A 20,752-nucleotide genomic window follows, 5' to 3' on the forward strand; every position below is an offset into this window, starting at 1 on the left:
AATTGAAAAACAAGAAAGAAATAAGCAAGCTGAAATTTGATGGAGAATTCATGGAAGAGGGAAAGACTCATGGCTGAAGAGTTGAATAAGTGTTCCAATGAAAGAACCTTTAATGAACCAAAGATCAAACTGAGAGACGAAGGCCTGGGTGTAACTGAAGTGTTGGAGGATGAAGAGTGTGAAATGCTGGAAGGATTGGATGTAAGGAGAGCACAAGGGCCTGATGGAGTATCAAATTGTGTTGAAGGAATGTAAGGATTAACTGGCATGAAAGATTTGTGGCCTCATATTGAAATCTCTGCAGCAGGGGCAGGTGCCAAAGGACTGGAAAAAAGCAGATATAGTCCCCATATTTAAGAGTGGAAACCAGGAAAATCCATCAAAACTACAGGCCGGTGTCATTAACAAGTGTTGTGGTCAAACTGTGCGAGTCGGTAATAGAGAAAAGATGGAATGATTATCTAGAAAGGAAGAAAATATTGACTTTTTGGATTTCGGAAAGGCAGATCACGTGCAACAAATTTATGATGCTTCTACTCTTGGATCATAATGTGGTACAAGGAAGGGTGGGATGGGTGGATGGAATTTATGTAGACTTGAAGAAAGCATTTGATAAAGTCCCTCATAAGAGATTGCTCTGGAAAGTGAGAGACCATGGCAGGCTGAGTGATAGGCTTTTGGAATGTATCAGTGATTTCCTGACTGGAAGAGAGATGAGAACAGTAACAAGAGATAGGGAATCAGCTTGGAGGGAAGTGACTAGTGGAGTACCTCAGGGGTCAGTTTTAGCACCGTTACTGTTTGCTGTTTACATAAATGATATGATGAAAGGAGTGAATAGCTATAAGTTTGTTTGCAGATGATGCCAAATTAATGAGGAAAATAACTAAGGAAGAAGACTGTGAGGCATTGCGGAGGGACAAGATCTGGGAGTGGAGCAGAGAGTGGCAAATGGAATTCAATATCAAGAAGTGAGGAGTGGTGAATTTTGGTAAGAGCAGTATGAGACCAGTGTACAGATATAAGATGAGGGATGAGGATTTGGAAATAAGGACTGAAGAGAGAGAGATCTGGGAATAACTGTGACGGAGCTCTCGTTAGAGGTTCATGTAAAGAGGAAATCTGAAGCATACAATTTAGCAAGGAACATAAGCACTGTATTCTGCTACATGGATGAAGAAGTTGATTTTTACAAAGATTAGACCCAGGTTGGAGTATGCAGCGGTACTTTGATCTCCAAGAATGGCAAGGGATAAGAGGAAGCTGGAACGCATGCAGAGGGCTGTGACGAAGCTGCCTCAAACCTTGGTGAATCTGTCTTATGAGCAGAGACTGGAGAAAAGGGAGAGAGGAGACCTTATCACTATGCATAGGATTCTGTCTGGCATTGAGAAGTTGGAGTGTGATGATCTGGTGGTCAGGGATGTGAGAAGTGGGAGGAAGCTTGGAGGAAAGTGAAGACGAGTGTGTGTACAAAGGACATCAAGAAATACAGTTTTCCACAAAGAATTATGTGGATCTGGAATGCGCTGGAGAAAGAAATGGCTGAAGCAAAAACAATTCACGGAAAAAACTCAAAACACTCAAAACACACCAAAACACTCAAAAACACCCAAAATATACCCAAAACACCATAAACACACTTAAAACACACTCAAAACACCCCAAGACACACTCAAAACACCTGAAAACACACTCAAAACAGCCTAAAACACTCAAAACACACTAAAACACACTCAAAAACACCCAAAACATACCCAAAACACCATAAACACATTCAAAATACTCCTAAACACACTCAAAACACCCCAAAACACACTCAAAACACCCTAAAGCACACTCAAAAACACCCAAAACACTCAAAAACCACCATAAACACCACAAAACACTCAAAACACCCTAAAACACACTCAAAATGCCCAAAACACACTCAAAAACCTAAAACACACTCAAAACACCCCAAAACACTTAAAACACACTAAAACACACTCAAAAACACCCAAAACATACTCAAAACACCCAAAACATACCCAAAACACCATAAACACACTAAAAACACTCCTAAACACACTCAAAACACCCCAAAACACACTCAAAACACCCAAAACATACCCAAAATACCATAAACACGCTCAAAAAATCCTAAGTCAAAACACCCAAAACATAAAAAAACTCAAAACATCCCAAAACACTCTAAAACACACTTAAAAATATCCAAAAACACACTCAAAAACACCCAAAACATACTCAAAACACCATAAACACTAAAAAAATCACAAAACAGTCAAAACATAAAAAAAATACACTCAAAACACCTCAAAACGCTTAAAGCAACCTAACACCCCAAAACACTTAAAACACCCCAAAACACAGACATACCAAAACACTTAAAACACCTCAAAACACACTCAAAACACCCAAAACACTTAAAACACCCCAAAACACACTTGAAACACCCCAAAACACACTCAAAACACCCAAAAACACACCCAATATACACCTAAACACACTCCAATAACACTCAAAACACACCTGGATTTTCAAAGGTGGTGTTAGGAATGGATCAATGTTGTGTATATGTAGATGGCATACAGTGAGGAGTTAGGAAAATGTGCCTAACCTAACCTAACGTAATCCAATCCTAACTTAACCTAATCTAATCCTACTATCAAGAATATAACAACAACAATGCCACCACCACCACCACCACCACCACCTAGTTTGTCTTTTTAACGATAAGGCCTATTGTGCTTGGAAACGTCTAAACTAACCACAACACTGCAATGCAACACAAAACACTCACAAATCAACATTGCCGTCACACACACTACCAACGCTTTTAAAAGATATACCCAGTCAATTATTCCTCTCTCTGTTAATCTTATTGAAAGGAAAAAGTGTCTTCAAAACCTAGCTAGCTGTCTGTGGCCTTGTGAAATTGTCATAAGTGTAAGAACGAAGCATTTTTAAGGGTGTTTTTGTAGTTCTGGTGATCGATTAACAAGATTTCTGGTTAATTAATAGGAGAAACTATCTTGAACCATCTGGCCTGTCTCTGTGGCCTTGTAAAATTGTCGTAAGTGTAAGAACGAAGAATTTTTAAGGGTGTTTTTGTAGTTCTGGTGATCGATTAACAAGATTTCTGGTTAATTAATAGGAGAAACTATCTTGAACCATCTGGCCTGTCTCTGTGGCCTTGTAAAATTGTCGTAAGTGTAAGAACGAAGCATTTTTAAGGGTGTTTTTGTAGTTCTGGTGATGGGTTAACAAGATTTCTGGTTAATTAATAGGAGAAACTATCTTGAACCATCTGGCCTGTCTCTGTGGCCTTGTAAAATTGTCATAAGTGTAAGAACGAAGCGTTTTTAAGGGTGTTTTTGTGGTTCTCGATATGGATTAACAAGATTTCTGGTTAATTAATAGGAGAAACTATCTTGAACCATCTGGCCTGTCTCTGTGGCCTTGTAAAATTGTGAGAGATTGAAGCGTTTTAAGGATGGTGCACAAAACTCAAGGTAAAAATGTGTCCCAGTACTGAAGGTAACAGAACTCTTTTTAATTTGAGGAAAAACAAGCAAATATATAAAGAAATTCCTCGGGTGTTACGAAGAGTAGCCGGAATTTGTATTGCCGAGAAATGTTGCGAGAAAAAATTTGAAAGACTGGATGGACAACACTTCGTTCTTCAAGAGGCAAGAGGAGGAGGAAGAGGAGGAAGGGTAGAAAAAGAGGAGACACAAAGGAAGAGTGGCTGGAGGAGGAAGAGGAGGAAGAGTAGAGAGAAGAGACACAAGGGAAGAGAAAGAGGAATACTGAGAAGAGGAAGAGGAGGAAGAGTAGAAAGAAGAGGAAGAACAGCCGAAGGAGGAACGACAAGAGGGCAAGGAGACGCTTTGAATTCAACCCACAATGAAGGTACAAACAATAATGTCTTGTTTGATTTACACTGCTGTTGTTTGCACCTCCTCAAGGACACAACGCTTGGGTCATGCCAGAGTAACTGCTCGGCCTTCCTGCTCAATTCCCCTGCTTGCTGACTTGTCTTGCTAGCAGATTAAGTCAAATATATTCACTTTCTGCCGAGTATTGAGATTAAAAATGCAGATATGACAAAAACACCCCAAAACACACTCAAAACACACCAAAACACACTCAATACACCCTAAAACACACTCTAAAACACCCAAAACATACTCAAAACACCATAAAAACACTCAAAACATCCCAAAACAAAAACACCCCAAAACACACTCAAAACACTCTAAAACACACTCTAAAACACCCAAAAACACACTCTAAAACACCCAAAACATACTCAAAACACCATAAAAACACTCAAAAAATCCCAAAACAGTCAAAACACCCAAAACATAAAAAAATACATTCAAAACACCTCAAAACGTTCAAAACAACCTAACACATTCAAACACCCCAAAACACAGACTTGTCTTGCTAGCAGATTAGGTATAATAATATTCTCTTTTAGCTGAGGCCACAATTGACAAAAAAATGCAGATAGACAAAAACGGTGATCAGAATAATGAAAATAAACACTTGAATTTATCCAGGTTTGAAAATTAGGTGCACATCATCCTGAATACTCCAGCACAGTACTATTTCAGGCATATGCTGTGGTACTGAAACTCAACGAACTTCACGACCTGGAAGACCTGGAGAAGCTTGAGCAGGCTGGAGAGATGCAGATTCCGAGAGCCTTCCCCGGGGACCGACAAGATTAATACTATTTGTCCACCACCACCACACCACACCACACCACACCACACCACACCACACCACACCACCACCACTAACATTAATACTATTTGTCCACCACCACCACCAACATTAATACTATTTGTTCACAACCACCACCACCACCACTAACATTAATACTATTTGTTCACCACCACCACCACCACTAACATTAATACTATTTGTTCACCACCACACCACCACCACCACCATTAGTACAGGGTTATTGGGACACCATTGAGACACCTAACTACCACCACCACCACCACCACCACAAACACTAGTAGTATTAGAAGCATTGTATCCACCACAGGGCTTATTGGAACACCACTGAGACACACCTAACCACCACCACCACCACCATTAGTACTATTTGTCCATCACCACACCAGTAAAACGAACATAATCTGTGGTGTTCCCCAGGCTGTAGTGTTCCAGTCCACCTGCAGCTATTGGCAACACTGCGCTATTTTGCTACTGGGAGCCTTCAGTCCACCATGCCACTTTTCCCAGCTGTCTGCCTCCTCTATCAGCAAGTTAGTCCACCACATGGCATCTGTACTGGGCAGTTACATACACTTCCCTGAGCTAACCAACACACAGCAGGTGGCCGAGGAATTTGAGGCCACTGGGGGATTGTGTGATGTGATTGGTTGCATTGACGGGACACTCATTCGCATTGTTAGCTCAGAGGGAGACAATGCCGAGAGTTACTGGTGCAGAGAGGGCTATCCAGCTTCACGAACGTCATCAGCAGCTGGCCGGGGAGTGCCACTGACAGCTACGTTTTCCAGCACTCAAAACTGTGCCAAAAATTAGAGAATGAAGCTTACAGAGGTCACTTACTGGGAGACACTGCATATCTCCCTAAACCTTACTTGCTCACACCAGCACTGCACCCACAGACGGAGGAGGAAACCAGCCGTAACCTCTCACACATACGCACACACAACACCATCAATAGGTGCTTGTGGGCCTGGAGGTGGTGTTTTGCTGTGTTGAGGCATCTACAAGTAAACAGATCATCATTGCCACAGCTGTCCTACACAACATTGCAGTGAACAGTGGCCTTCCTGCTCCCCCTCATGTGCCACAGCCTCCAGCAGAACCAGCGGGGAGGATAGTACGCAGGACGGGCATGAGAGCAGTAATTCAAACTTGTAGAGAGAGAGAGAGAGAGAGAGAGAGAGAGAGAGAGAGAGAGAGAGAGAGAGAGAGAGAGAGAGAGAGAGAGAGAGAGAGAGAGAGAGAGAAAAAAAATAAACTTGTATAGAGAGAAACTATTTTAACCCCTTCAGTACTGGGACACATTTTTACTACGAGTTTTGTGTACCATTAGACCATTTTATTGACATTAGCAAGGGTGTATGGAGGGCACAAGATTAATGGCCACAGTCTTCACTATTTTAACCCCTTCAGTACTGCGACACATTTTTACCTTGAGTTTTGTGTACCATTAGACCATTTTATTGACATTAGCAAGGGTCTATGAAGGGCACATGATCAATGGCCACAGTCTTCACTATTTTAATCCCCCACATGAGATTGTGAAGCTGTACAAAATTGCCAAATAGTCACCACAATGAATAGGGAAACACATCATGCTACTGAAGAGGATAAGGTCTAACTTATATTATCTATGGTACAAAGGTGTGTGTTTCACTGTTTGATCTGATGCAGTCTCTGACAAGACAGCCAGATGTTACCCTACGGAACGAGCTCAGAGCTCATTATTTCCGATCTTGGGATAGGCCTGAGACCAGGCACACACCACACACCGGGACAACAAGGTCACAACTCCTCCATTTACATCCCGTACCTACTCACTGCTAGGTGAACAGGGGCTACACGTGAAAGGAGACACACCTAAATATCTCCACACACACTAATAAATCACTGGGGCCTGATGGCATATCTGGGAGGTTGCTAAATGAATGTAAGGATCAATTGTTGAACCCTGTATTTGATATTGTGGAAACCTCCATACAAACAGGATTAGTCCCGAAAGAGTGGAAAAGAGCTGACATTGTGCCTATATATAAGAATGGTAGTAGAATGGAACCGCTAAATTACAGACCAGTATCGTTGACTAGTATATTGTGCAAGGTATGTGAAGAAGTAATTAAAGCTAAGTGGAGTGAGTATCTAGAAAGTGAAAACATTCTGAGTGAAAGGCAGTTTGGTTTCAGAAAAGGAAGATCGTGTATCCAATTTATTATGTTTTTATTCAAGAGTGACTGACATACTGCAACATAGAGAGGGATGGGTGGATGCTATCTACCTGGACTTGAGAAAGGCCTTTGATAAAGTACCACACAATAGACTGATGTGGAAACTAAAGATGATTGGAGGAGTAAATGATAAACTAGCAAAATGGATGGAAAATTACTTAGTGGCAAGAGAAATGAGAACAGTGGTGAGAGGAAGGAAGTCCGAGTGGAAGAAGGTAACCAGTGGAGTTCCACAAGGGTCAGTGCTTGGTCCCATCATGTTTTTGATTTATGTTAATGATATGCCAGTAGGAATTGACAGTTACATGAACATGTTTGCGGACGATACTAAAATTATGAGGAGAGTAAAGAATGTGGAAGATTGTAACAAGTTACAGGAAGATCTTGATAAAATATATGAGTGGAGTAAAGAGTGGCAGATGGAATTTAATATAGACAAGACCCATGTTATGAAAATGTGAAGAAGTAGATACAGACCAAACTGGGATTACAGACTGGGTGATGAGAAAATTAAAGAGACCAATGAGGAGAAAGACTTAGGAGTAACCGTGCAAAACACTTTGTCACCGGAGAAACACATTAACAAGATTTTTTGGAAAACATACAACATGCTTCAAAATATTGGCCTTGCATTCCACTACCTAGATGAAGGAATGATGAAGATATTATGCACCTTAATAAGACCCCAGCTAGAATATGCAGCATGTGTCTGGTCACTGCATATGAAGAAAAATGTGAAGAAGGTGGAAAGGGTAGAGAGGCTGGCAACAAGGATGGTACCAGGACTCAGGGAGTTAGACTATGAGGAAAGACTGAGGAAGCTGGGGCTGACCACATTAGAAGAGAGAAGAACAAGAGGAGACATGATAACTATGTATAAATTGGTGAACAAGATTGACATACTGGATAGAGAGTTGATAAAGGTGACCACAAGTAATTATCTCCGAGGACATGGAAAAAAGCTAATAAAGGACATCTGTCTAAATGACGTGAGAAAACACAGTTTCCCGCATCGTAGCATTGATAAGTGGAATAAACTGAGCAGTCATGTCGTTGACGCGGTGTGTGTCAATCAGATGAAAGAGAGATATGACAGGAATGGACAAGGAGACAGGACACAGAGAGCTTAGATCAGCCCGTAATACACAAATAGGTAAATACACACACACACACACACACACACACACACACACACACACACACACACACACACACACGTTCTCTTTTTCTCTCTCTCTCTCTCTCTCATTGACAAAGCACTGCAATTTTTATAATGTGAACTTGAGAGAGAGAGAGAGAGAGAGAGAGAGAGAGAGAGAGAGAGAGAGAGAGAGAGAGAGAGAGAGAGAGAGAGAGAGAGATTAAAGTTAAAGTTGTTATTATTATTATTATTAATTTCATCTCTTCTTTGTAGATGGAAGTGGAAGAGGAAGAGAGGAAGACAGGACAAAAGGAGGAAGAAGAGGAGGAGGAGGTGAAGAGAAGCAGAGGAAGACAAATGGAGGAAGAAGAGGAGGAGGAGGAAGTTAAGAAGATGAAAGAAGAGGAAGACAATGAGAAGAGGAAAGAAAAGGGAGAAGACAGGGCAAACACACACAAACACCAAACAAACACCACAAAAACACAAAAAAACACCAAAAACACCCTGGAACCACAAACACACCCTGAAAACACCCTGGAACTTCAAAGAGACCCTAAAAACACCTCTATAACTAACCCAAACACCCAAAACACCCCAAATACACCCTCGTTTGGACTAGAAAACACCCAAAACACCATAGAACCACAAACGCAACACCAAAACACCACCACACCCCAAACAAACACAACCACCGAGACACAGGCCCTGGAAACAAACGCAGGTGGCCAAATATCCAAACGGCAGATGAAAAGAGCACTCAAACACGCACGATGGCTTGAGGGAAAGGCGGAGAGGAGGCGGCGACAGAGAGAGAAAGAGAAAAAGAAACGTTCGATGGGGCTAACCACCTCTGGACCGTCTAGAAAAGCACTAAAACGTGTCAAAATGGCGGACAGTGTTTGCAAGCTGCGTGTGGCGATAGACATGTCGTTAGAGGGCTTAATGGACGACCGGCGCTTGGGACAGTGTGTTCGGCAAATCGGAAGGTGCTACAGTGCAAACAGGCGCGCTTTGATGCCCTTACAGCTGTACGTGACGTCATTTGAAGGCCGGCCGAGGTCACAGATGTCACTGCAGGTCGGCTATCAAAACTGGGACGTCAATTTCCAATCCCAGCATTACCTTGACATATTTCCCAAAAACGACATCATTTATCTCACCTCGGAAAGCGCAAACACGATCACAACTCTCGACGAAAGTAAAATCTACATTATCGGAGGCCTAGTGGATTACAATAGGCTCAAAGGGCACTGCTTAGGCCTAGCTGAGAGGGAGGGAATAGCCACAGCACGCCTTCCATTAAGCAAATACCTGGATATGAAAAGCAGAAAGGTGTTGACAATTGATCAAGTGTTCCAGGTGTTGGTGGGGGTGGCCGGGGGTGGGGCGTGGAAGGAGGTGTTGCTCTCCACTCTTCCGCTCAGAAAAGGGGCGCGTGGCAAGGAGGAGGAGGAGGAGGAGGAGGAGGAGGAGGAGGAGGAGGAGGAGGAGGAGGAGGAGGAGGAGGAGGAGGAGGAGGAGCATGAGGTGGTGGTTTTAGGTAATGGAAATGAGGGAGAGTGAAGTTGTTGGAGGAGGAGGAGGAGGAGGAGGAGGAGGAGGAGGAGGAGGAGGAGGAGGAGGAGGAGGGTTAATAAGAAATAACTAGAAAAAAATATATGAAAAGACAAGAAAAGAAGAAGAAGAAGAAGAAGAAGACAAATTTGAGAGAGAGAGAGAGAGAGAGAGAGAGAGAGAGAGAGAGAGAGAGAGAGAGAGAGAGAGAATGTAAATAAAGATTAAAACTATACACAAGATTTTCCTTTAAGACAACCAAATTAGAGGAGGAGGAGGAGGAGGAGAAATGATGATGATTTTGATAATAATAATAATAATAATAATAATAATAATAATAACAACAGCCTATCAACCACATCCGGGCATTCACCAAGCAGCAAGATAGTCAGTGTAAGCAGGAGGCCGTGACCAAGGATCCTATATATTCCTTGGTCGACTGGCAATACACCGCTAAGGATGCAGGATGTCCCCCACAGAGAGAGTGACATTACATTACACTGGTGAGAAGGTGTGGACTATGTAGGGGACCATGTGTGTGGGAGGGGTGCCAGAACCACCTCCTCTCCTCTTGTGTGGTGATTGGAGGGGACTCACTCGCTCAGGTGTGGAGGTGGAGGTTCTGGGGTAAAGGGTGCAGTTCTTGTGGTACCTCCTATCTCAAAGCCCACCCGCCCTGAGTGAGGAAGCCCAACCTACACTCGGACCGTGGACAGGATTCGAACCGGTGCGCTTGAGACCCCTCGAACCCCAAAGGACGCTGGTTCCTCCTTCTCCTTCTTATTATTATTGCTATTGTTATTATTATCACTCTTTCTTCCTATCATTCTATTTTCAGTGACTATTGTAAGAGTTTTGCTGAAAGGGCGTTGCTTAGGCCTAGCTGAGAGGGATGGGGTAGCCACAGTAAGCCTTCCACTTTGATTTAACGGCACTGTCCCTGAGAAACCATCCCACGCGTTGGCCTGGACTCCCGGCTCCCCTTTCGTAGTTCCTCCACCTGGGCAGCTTTGACGCCACATTTAATTGAACATATATGGTGTGTGATTGTTTTTCCGAAGGGGTTCCTTGAGACATGGCAGGTATTTGAAGGGTCATGCAAGGGTGGAAAATTGAGAAACGCTGCCTTGTTCCTTACCATACACTCTCTCTCTCTCTCTCTCTCTCTCTCTCTCTCTCTCTCTCTCTCTCTCTGTCTGTCCTTACTCGTTTCCATATTCTCTCTCTCTCTCTCTCTCTGTGTGTGTGTGTGTGTGTGACCAATAGCGTGATTTCATAAATACAATGTGAAGGATTTGCCACACGAATTCCTATCCCCTTTGTCGTCTTGAAAAGCACATTGCCAAATGAAACACTAACACTTTACCTGATTGTGGCGCCCCTGCAGCTCCCACACGCGTCTTCTTTGCTCCATAAATCACTGAAGCGCCGTGGATTACAATGGCGCCACTTAAGTAATGCAATACTGAGCGATGGCGCCGATAAAACGTGATAAAGATGGCGCTCTCCTCTCACTGTCACTGTCTCCTGCCCGCCATCAGTCCGTTCGGTTCTAGATCTAGAGTCGAGACTTCTTTCGACTCTCTATCTTGTCGACATTGATATTTTTATTGTTATTTTATCTATTACTTTGTTTTCTTCTTATTTTTTCTTTCTTTGTGTTGTGATAATTTGATTAGTTTGGTTTGTAAAGGTTTATTTGGGGTTTGTTGTTTGTTTGTTTTTTTTTTTTTCTATTACGTTATATATTGCTGCTCTTCTTCTTCTTTTTCTTTTTTCTTCGTCTTCTTCTTTTCTTTTTCTTTTTTTTCTTCTTCTTCTTTTTCTTCTTTATTATTATTATTCTTTTTCTTATTATTATTATTATTATTGCTATTATCACCATCCTCATTATTATTATTATTATTCAGCTAATTTTCCTTCTCAATTCTAGTAATAATGATAATAATAATAACAGTCCTAATAATAACTTTTACTGTCATAGTGCATAGTGTAGAAATAAATATACAATATGAAATTCTTTATGGCCGCTGGCAGATGTTGTTGTCCATGCCTTTCAACTGATAGGAAAACAGGTCGATACATTATGCATTTTATTAGATCAAGAGATATTGTGTTGCCAGTCATACTAGTGAGACAAAATGCACGTTGATGTACGCCAAGAATAACAAAAGTACCCTTGACTACCACACTAACTTGTATAGGCCGCTGCTAACTGTAGAGGTGAAGGGCTGACAAGTTTAAGAAGACGTGAAGATAAGGCAGTGTTGAGATTGTGGTGAAGGCACTGCTTGTCTTGCCGCATGGTGATAGGTGATTGGCACTGCTTGAAATCTATCGGTGATATAGCAACACATCACGTGTGTGTGTGTGATTGTCTTTTGAGTGTTCATGGCAGTGTGTGTGTGTGTGTGTGTGTGTGTGTGTGTGTGGGTGTGTATGGGACAGTATAACCACTGCCAGCACCACCACCCTTACCTTCACCACGGCTATTAGACAACTGCCGCCCCATGGCCCATTCGTAGCAGGCGGTGTCTGTCAAAGGAGCAGGTGTGTACAAATGTTTATGTTAACTATCTCTTACAAAATCTCTTTTTAATGAGACACTATACTTGTATAAACACCACATAATGATTTGCTGGTTATTGTGACATCTTTCCCTTCGCTATTGTGTCCAGCTATGGTTATTTGCCAAAGTAGGAAACATTAAAATTGTATCTTGCTTTGCAGCGATTGTTGGCATCTCCCGCGGGGCTTCAGAGGCAGACTACACTATTTCTCTCATTCTCTATTTCTATCGCCTGATTGTACGAGGATTTCTGGCAATAAATAAGGGTGAAGTGGTGATAAGTAGAGGAATATACACGTTTTCTTTTTCCATTCACATCCACCTTGTCAATTATACACGAATTTATTGACTTATCTATCTGCCTACAGGCGTTTTCAGTAGCGTCACAGCAAGGCCAAACATGTTTAAGTTCACGCTGAACAGGACGGTGGTGAGGACACCGTCGGTGGTGCCAGACGACCGTGTCACTATATGCCGCACAATATGTAAACGTAAATCTACATCTACAGTATACCCATTTCTATGGTCTAACATACGTCTTACTATTTAGTTTTCTTCGAAATGTAACTTCTTAATCTCAATCAATTAAGAATATGACAAACTATCTTATCAAAACATAGCCAAGCACTTTTCAGAAGAGGATATTAGTTGACTTTGTGCAAGGTGAATACTATACAATATACAGGACTGAACATCGAGAGAAGACACTTGTTGTGGTTCACCAATAGACACCACATACTTAATGGTGTCATTTGTTTTAATGGTATGGTGCACATGGCCGGCTGGCCAAAGGAAGGCCTGGCTCGTTCTTGCACATTTCCCTCCCTATGTTCTCTCCTCTCTCCTTCACTCTCTATTCTCCTCCTCCCATCATCTCACTTTCTCTTGGAAAAGTGTCGCCAGCCATGGGAAAGAGGAGACGGCGTTAGCGTGTGGTGAGGGAAGCGGCAGGGGCATGCATTCACTTTACACATTACTACTAGTATTTCCATGCAACTATATTGTGGCATCGTGTCACCTCACAAGCTGTGGCGCCATGCAACAAATTGTTCACTAATATCACTTCACTTGCAAACCAGATGTTGTTTTGCATCTCTTTCAACTGATATGAAAACAGGTCGATACATTATGCATTTTATTATATCAAGAGATATTGTGTTGCCATTACAAAAATACAGGAGCATCATTCACAAGATATCGTCATATCAATAGGTATGAAAAATAAATACAAGTAACAAAAACTGCACCACGTTACAAGTCATTGGCAAAAACTTAAATTAAGTATTGCATTGAAAGACTCACAGAACATCATCTTTGGAAACACGTAACAATACCTTTGTGCTTTACCCCAGAAAACAAAAAAGACACTTTTGTGGTCTATCTTGGAGACACACACACACACACACACACACAAGAAGGAACAGGTTGTTGTGACTACAGACAGAACCACGTGTACATCACACCTTGCAATAGTGTGAGTGACCAACACTACTACTACTACTACTACTACTACCCTTAAATACTACTACTTGGTACTAATTACTGTCATGGCCTGGCAGCAAGACACACCGCGACGCATAGCCAGTATGCTCGCTAGGCTACACTCCCTCTCTTAAGAAGATGGCGTCTCCTAACAAGGAACGTTATCTTCATTCACTACGTGTTTCTCCATGGTGAACTCCAGCATGGAGTGAACACGTTGGTCATTTGGTTCTTAAGGCATAAGCGATCATGGTGGGTGACACGAATGATGAGTGACTCGTATCCCAAGAGGTTACTTTCCTCTCTTGGTCTACATATATACACTTATCTCTTTTAAATACGATATACATAGTTACACCCGAGTTCAAAGAGAAATTCACATTCGCATCTGACTTAAGGTCCCAACTCGGACGTGCCAGAAATCAAAGGGGAAGGAATTTTAAACACGACTCAAAAATAGTACATATATTAAGCAAAGATAGCTTCACTAACAAGCACCATAATCACCAATGATAACCCATACAAGAGTAATAATCATGGGGAAACAGATCCACGATGGAGAGTAGAGAGTTATGCAGCTTCACTCACCAGTATGCCACACTACACGTATCATTACCCCACAAGCAAACAGACATAAGAGAAAATATCCCATGACACCGTGACACGGGGGAAATGATTCCCGACACTGTTGTACGTGGAGGGAGGTTGACTTACCACTCCGTTACACGAGGGAAATGTACACTGAACCAACATAACCACAATTTTAAGGTTTATCAGGACGGGGGTAAAAGAGGGAAATCCACAGACATTAATGCAGTACGGAAGGTAGCGTCACAAAAGTGGGCGAAAGCTAGCTCGAACACTGTACAGACAGATACACCACAACACCTAACCTAGCACTAGGCCACACACCAGAGACATCTACTCAAGAAGGAAGGATATGGAAAACTAATAAGCGTATAACACCGGAGACGTATTAAGGGTGAAAATTGGATATTGGTATACATTTCGCACATGGAAGCAGAGGATTTACACAGGGAATAACACAATGCAAGGTATATAAAATAACACATGAAAACATATTAAACATATCAAATAGAACATATTAAATAGAAATATTTACCATTGAAAAGAAAAAGAGGTATACATGTACACTGTACACTGCTATGCACAAGTTGTCCATATCACTGTTTTCTGCTGGTGTAGATAAGGCATTGCAAAAAACCTTACCCACTAGCTACACATCTACAACTGTCTACAAAATCTACAAGTTTATCCACCCAATCTACAAATGGTCAATGAAATACACTACACCAGTGATGAAGATTTGTGGCCAACCTTCACAACTTCATTGCTGCGTTTCCAAGAATCACCCATTTCTTCCTCCTGCTCCGGACCTTTTGTTCCTTTGGCTACACCGGCAGTAGCAGCAGCAGCAGCGGCAGCAGTCTGGTGTCTGTTGTATGTCTTGCACGTTCACTCCGAACACTTCCTTCACTTGTTTGGTGTTAGTAGTACTGAATCCTGGAACAAGAGGTGGAACAATATTGAAATGGCGTCAACAGTAATAAGTCTTGAAAAAAATAACAACAAATAGTTCAAAACCTTTTTAAATGAGACACGCGGAGATAAAAGTGTGATGTGCAAACCACAATACTCACATCACGGTCACTCAACACTTTATTCTGGGCTTGCTTCGCTGTAGTCACTCCTGTGGGAGGAATACAATGCCGTCCTGTTCAATGGTGCATGCAGCCGCTGGCTTCCTCCTCCCGTCCTGTGGTACACTGGCTGGGTTGGGAAGCTTGCGTGGATGATAACACGTCGACGCATCTTCAGGAACCCGACAAACATCTGTACAGTGAACATGTTGCAGGTGAGATGAAAGGAAAGGTATGAAGTGTGAGTCGGCTAACTATACAGTATTGCAATATTCTCAGTGTGTCAAGAACAATTTAGGAAGTGTTTAAAGTGCTACAATCTCACCCACTACTTAATAACGCCATCTTTGCCACAGCACAGCCACAACACATCCACAGCATAAAGGAGTGAAAAACACTTACTTGACTTAGCCCAACACTACAAAGAACCCTAACCCAGCACAACACCCACCACCATGACCATGCCAGACTTGACACTTCAATGACCGTCTTCTCCTGACCGTTGGTGCTGCTGGTGGGCGGATCGAACACTGCTGAACCACAGGAAATTGACCACTCCACGCACTCGTCAACGTCTGATAAATTACACTCTCGAAACACACATATTACAATTAAGGATACACTTAAAAGAGGATAACACAGATTTACACGCATTTCAGGAACACATATTTACATAGTTAAAAAACTACAAAAAATGATACAATACTCATGAAAATGCATATGACAACATAAAATTATACTTAATCATAAAGAACAACTTATCCGCACATCGCTGATCTCAGTCATACTGTGAGACAAAATGCACGTTGATGTATGCAAGAATAACAAAATACCCTTGAATACCACACTAACTTGTTTAGGCTGCTGCTAACTGTAATGAAGGGCTGACAAGTTTAAGAAGACAGACCGTAGAGTGACAGCAGTGACAGTCCAGCCAGGCCTCACCTTCACACTTGAACTTCCTGACGAGTGTGTACCCTGCATGGCCGGCACTGGCAGTGGTAAGTAGTAGCAGTATGACTCTGGAGTGTTGATGCACACACCCGACATTCTTCTCCCGGCACTCGTCAATGCCACACAGCTGCACAAACTCATCCTGCCACAACAAAGGCATTTGCTTCAGCAGTGTCAAGTTGTGATTTTGAAAATGTACACAATGTAAAAAACCTGCAACTTTTATATGAAACAATGGAGTTAATGGCATGAGCTAAGCTTGCCCAGAGTGACAAAGCAAGGCCTTCTCCTCACCTCTCCTTACTGCTAGTCACTGAAGCCGTCACACATCGCTGCTTCGGGATGCCATTCACACCGCCCTTACGAGAACTGACGGTCTAGGCACGTAAGGCTTGGTCTTCCGTGCGGGGTCGTCTGCAGGTCCGTCTGCCACATTGCATTGTGTGAGTGAAATGCACACACACACACACACACACACACACACACACACACACACACACACAAAAACACTCATGACACACACTTTTCGACACAAAACTACTCAAAGCACTCAATATTATAAAGCACACTAAACTCATCATAAACACTTCAAAATGACACACACACACACACACACACACACACACACACACACACACACACACACACACACACACACACTTTAGAGAGCGCTAATGAAATCATCCCACACACATCCAAGAGACCCTCATACAAACCATAAAACCAAATAAAACACTCAATATAAACCCAATAACACACTCAAAACACCATGCAACACCTCAAAATGCTGGAAAACATACACACAACACACACAAATACACTCCATAAAACACCAAAGACACACAAAATGACTTAAACATTAAAAACTAACTCAAAACACACTAAAACACCATGCAACACCTCAAAATGCCCCAAACACACTCAAAACATGCATATACTCAAACACACCTCCACACCACACTCAAGGCACGTCAAATACACATAAGAGACTTAAAACACACTAAAACACACGAAATACACCAAAACATACATAACACCCACAAAAACACACTTAAAACACCCCAAATATACCCCAGACCAACATTATGCATTATAAAGAACGTTAGGATTAAAAGGGACACTTACCTAAATATTCCACCTTGGCTTCTTCTCCTATTCCGCCTCTATTTCTCGTTTCTTCTTCTCCGTCCTCCTCCTTTATTTCTCCTTCTTCTTCCTTCTATTGCTTCCGTCTTCACGTCTGAGCCTAGAAACACATCAAAACACAAGATATTAGGCAAAATATTGAGGAAATGGAGGGTGACTTAAGTATTGTAGCTTGGCTTCTCCTCTTCCTTCTCTCTTTCTCCTTCCCTTCCTCCTTAACCTCCCTTATTTCTCCTTTCTACTTCCTTCTGCTACTAATATCTACACACCTGACCCTAGCAACACACGAAAACACGTAGAAATCACCAGATATTAGGCAAAATATTGACGAACTGCGGGTTTGGAAAAGAGGCGCCAGCCTGGGGCGATGTTGAGTCACCACCTGGGCTGTGGTCGTCACAGAGAACGGCGGGAGCGGGGGATGACTCGGCTAGATTACGTAAATAATTTCATTTTAAAAATGACTTTTCGAATAAACGAAGCCACGCCCGAATGCTTGTTATTTTATGACGTGATAAATACTAAAATAATTTTAAAAATATCAAAACAACTCCAGCTTAACTAGTTTTTAAAAATGTCTAAATTAAGTATGCTAAATATAAAAAAACATTTAAACTTATAAATCTGCTAAAACACCATGCAAAGTCAAGCCATTTTCACTTGGCGAGTAATTTACCACATTTGAGGGAGTATGAGCTATCTTTTAAGGCATTCCACAGCGAGTTACACCGAGAAGCACAAACGTGAGCAAATAAAATAAAGAAAAATATGACGTTTTTTCAACACCTCCAAACACCATTTCAAAGTCCACATATTTCACTCAATAGATTGATTTCACGCTTAAAAGGACACCGGCGATCCTCTGATACCACAAAGGCCCACTTATACCTTCAAATAAAAAACCAGAAAACTGGAAATGGAAAATTTTGACCGTTAAAAAGCCTTTAACATTCGCCATAAAACACCACTAAACGCCACATATTTACCCAACACAGGAGCGGAACACACTTCAAACACAACGAAACATTTAAACAAACCATAAAAACATACCATGGAAGCGTAATATTACCCTCAGGAAATATTTGAAAAAAGCATTCAACCCAGCAGGCTGCCTAGGGGGGAGGGTGATGGCTGGGGGTCTTGGGTGGGAGGCGGCCCGGAGGCAACACTGGCGGCGGGACCTCCATATTTAGCCTTTATCATCTTACCAAGCTAAAATTAAGCCACTCAGGGAACTATTGACCAGGGCATATGAAATGGTGCACTGGTGGCTTGCATTGTGACACATGTTTGGCTTACGGTACGTGAAGGAAGCAAATATAAGCGGGTATTATAGACGCCTTGCTCTTTTTAATGTTCGTTATACCTATCACATATTAATATTTACGTGCTAATTAAATTCTCATACGTAAAGAAAACCTAACAATAAGTGAATGGCCTTATAAGTACCTTTAATTGATGAAGAAAGGCAGTGTGGAGGTTGTGGTGAAGGCGCACTGCTTGTCTTGTCTTGGGTGATTGGTGCTGCTTGAAATGCTGTGATCGGTGATATAGCAACACATCACTTGTGTGTGTGTGTGTCTGTTGTTGTTTTCTGGTGTGCAGTGTTTCCGCATGCCAGGTGTGTGTGTGTGTGTGTGTGTGTGTGTCTGCAGTGTATATAAGAGTGTGTGTGTGTGTCCGTGTGTGTACACAGTATAACCACTGCCAGCACCACCACCCTTACCGTCACCACGACCAGTAGGACAACTGCCGCCCATTCGTAGCAGGCGCAGGCGGTGTCTGTCAAAGGAGCAGGTGTGTACAAATGTTTATGTTAACTATCTCTTACAATATCTTTTTAATGAGACACTATACTTGTATAAACACCACATAATGATTTGCTGGTATTGTGACATCTTTCCCTTCGCTATTGTGTCCAGCTATGGTTATTTGTCAAAGCAGGAAATATTAAAATTGTATCTTGTTGTGCAGCGATGTTGGCATCTCCGCGGTGCTTAAAAGAGGCAGACTACACTATATCTCTCATTCTCTATTTCTATCGCCTGATTGTACGAGTATATCTGGCAATAAATAAGGGTGAAGTGGTGATAAGTAGAGGAATATACACGTTTTTCTATCTCCACATCCACCTTGTCAATTATACACGAATTTATTGACTTATCTATCTGCCCACCTATCCATAGGTGGTGGTGGTGGTGGTGGTGGGATCGGACACACGTCCACGCGTAGATTGGAATCCCGCCATGTACAGCCTTAAACACTTTTTCCATTTGTGGAGTGGTTTAAAGTTAGCTACATGTCACCAGGATACTCAGGTTCCAGGTGGTTACCCCCAAGATGCACTTGGGTGGTGATATGGGCCCTAATATACACACTGCTATAAATAAGATTGCCTGCGCTACTAATTGGCAGAAGCTGAACAGCACTTCCTACACACTCTTCAAGTGAGCCTACAGGCGCTATAGGCCTTAACGAAAAAAAAAATACCAAAAAGACAAATACACATAACAAAAATCAATACACAACACAGGACACACACCACAAAATAAAAATACACAACACACTGCACCACCAATAACCACTTTTCTAAAGGTGAACACACTGACAGCATTTTTGCATCGTTTCATGTTGCGTGTCAGCCAGTGATACACACAACATACCAGCCAGTGTTATATGTGGTGTGTCATTGAGTGATGCAATTGAACAGTTTCTCCTGGCGTAGCCATGGAAATGTCAGGTTAGTTTGATTCATGAACATCAAATCAGTGAAGGAGAGTGACAGCGTTGGTGGGTGTCTACACTCTATGCAAGTACACTGTAATGGAACAACTACTTGTTGGCTGAATTAAAATTCCAGCATGTGACAAAGACACGGCGTTAGCAGTGGTGAGGAAGCAGCACACTGGCATGCATTCACTTACACATTACTACTACAAGTATTTCCATGCAACTATATTGTGGCATCGTGTCACCTCAGAGCTGTGGTGGCGCCATGCAACAAATTGTTCACTAATATCACTTCACTTGCAAAACCAGATGTTGTTTGCATCTCTTTCAACTGATAGGAAAACAGGTCGATACATTATGCATTTTATTATATCAAGAGATATTGTGTTGCCATTACAAATATACAGGAGCATCATTCACAAGATATCGTCATATCAATAGGTATGAAAATAACACAACTAACAAAACTGCAAAACATTGGCCACAAACTTCAATTAAGTATTGCATTGAAACACTCACAAAACATCATCTT

General features: G+C 42.0%; 2 protein-coding genes across 2 annotated transcripts in view; one reads left to right on the forward strand and one right to left on the reverse strand.

Moving 5' to 3' along the window:
• The window catches only part of LOC123503936 (glutamate-gated chloride channel-like), a 91,642-nt gene extending 80,271 nt beyond the window's left edge, over positions 1–11,371 (reverse strand). Inside the window, exon 1 of the mRNA XM_045254070.1 lies at positions 11,045–11,371. The gene's annotated coding sequence lies outside the window, so the exon portion shown is untranslated. The remainder of the gene's footprint in view (positions 1–11,044) is intronic.
• On the forward strand, positions 5,302–9,603 carry LOC123501656 (tRNA methyltransferase 10 homolog A-like; the record flags this gene model as incomplete). The annotated part of the gene is made up of 3 exons (XM_045250621.1): positions 5,302–5,468; positions 5,790–5,912; positions 8,556–9,603. Coding segments are annotated over exons 1-3 (1,338 nt in total), but the record flags the coding sequence as incomplete, so codon positions are not given.
• Positions 11,372–20,752: the final 9,381 nt, after the last annotated feature.

The sequence above is a fragment of the Portunus trituberculatus genome, chromosome 2 (assembly GCF_017591435.1).
Source record: "Portunus trituberculatus isolate SZX2019 chromosome 2, ASM1759143v1, whole genome shotgun sequence".
In the NCBI taxonomy this organism is placed as follows: domain Eukaryota; kingdom Metazoa; phylum Arthropoda; class Malacostraca; order Decapoda; family Portunidae; genus Portunus; species Portunus trituberculatus.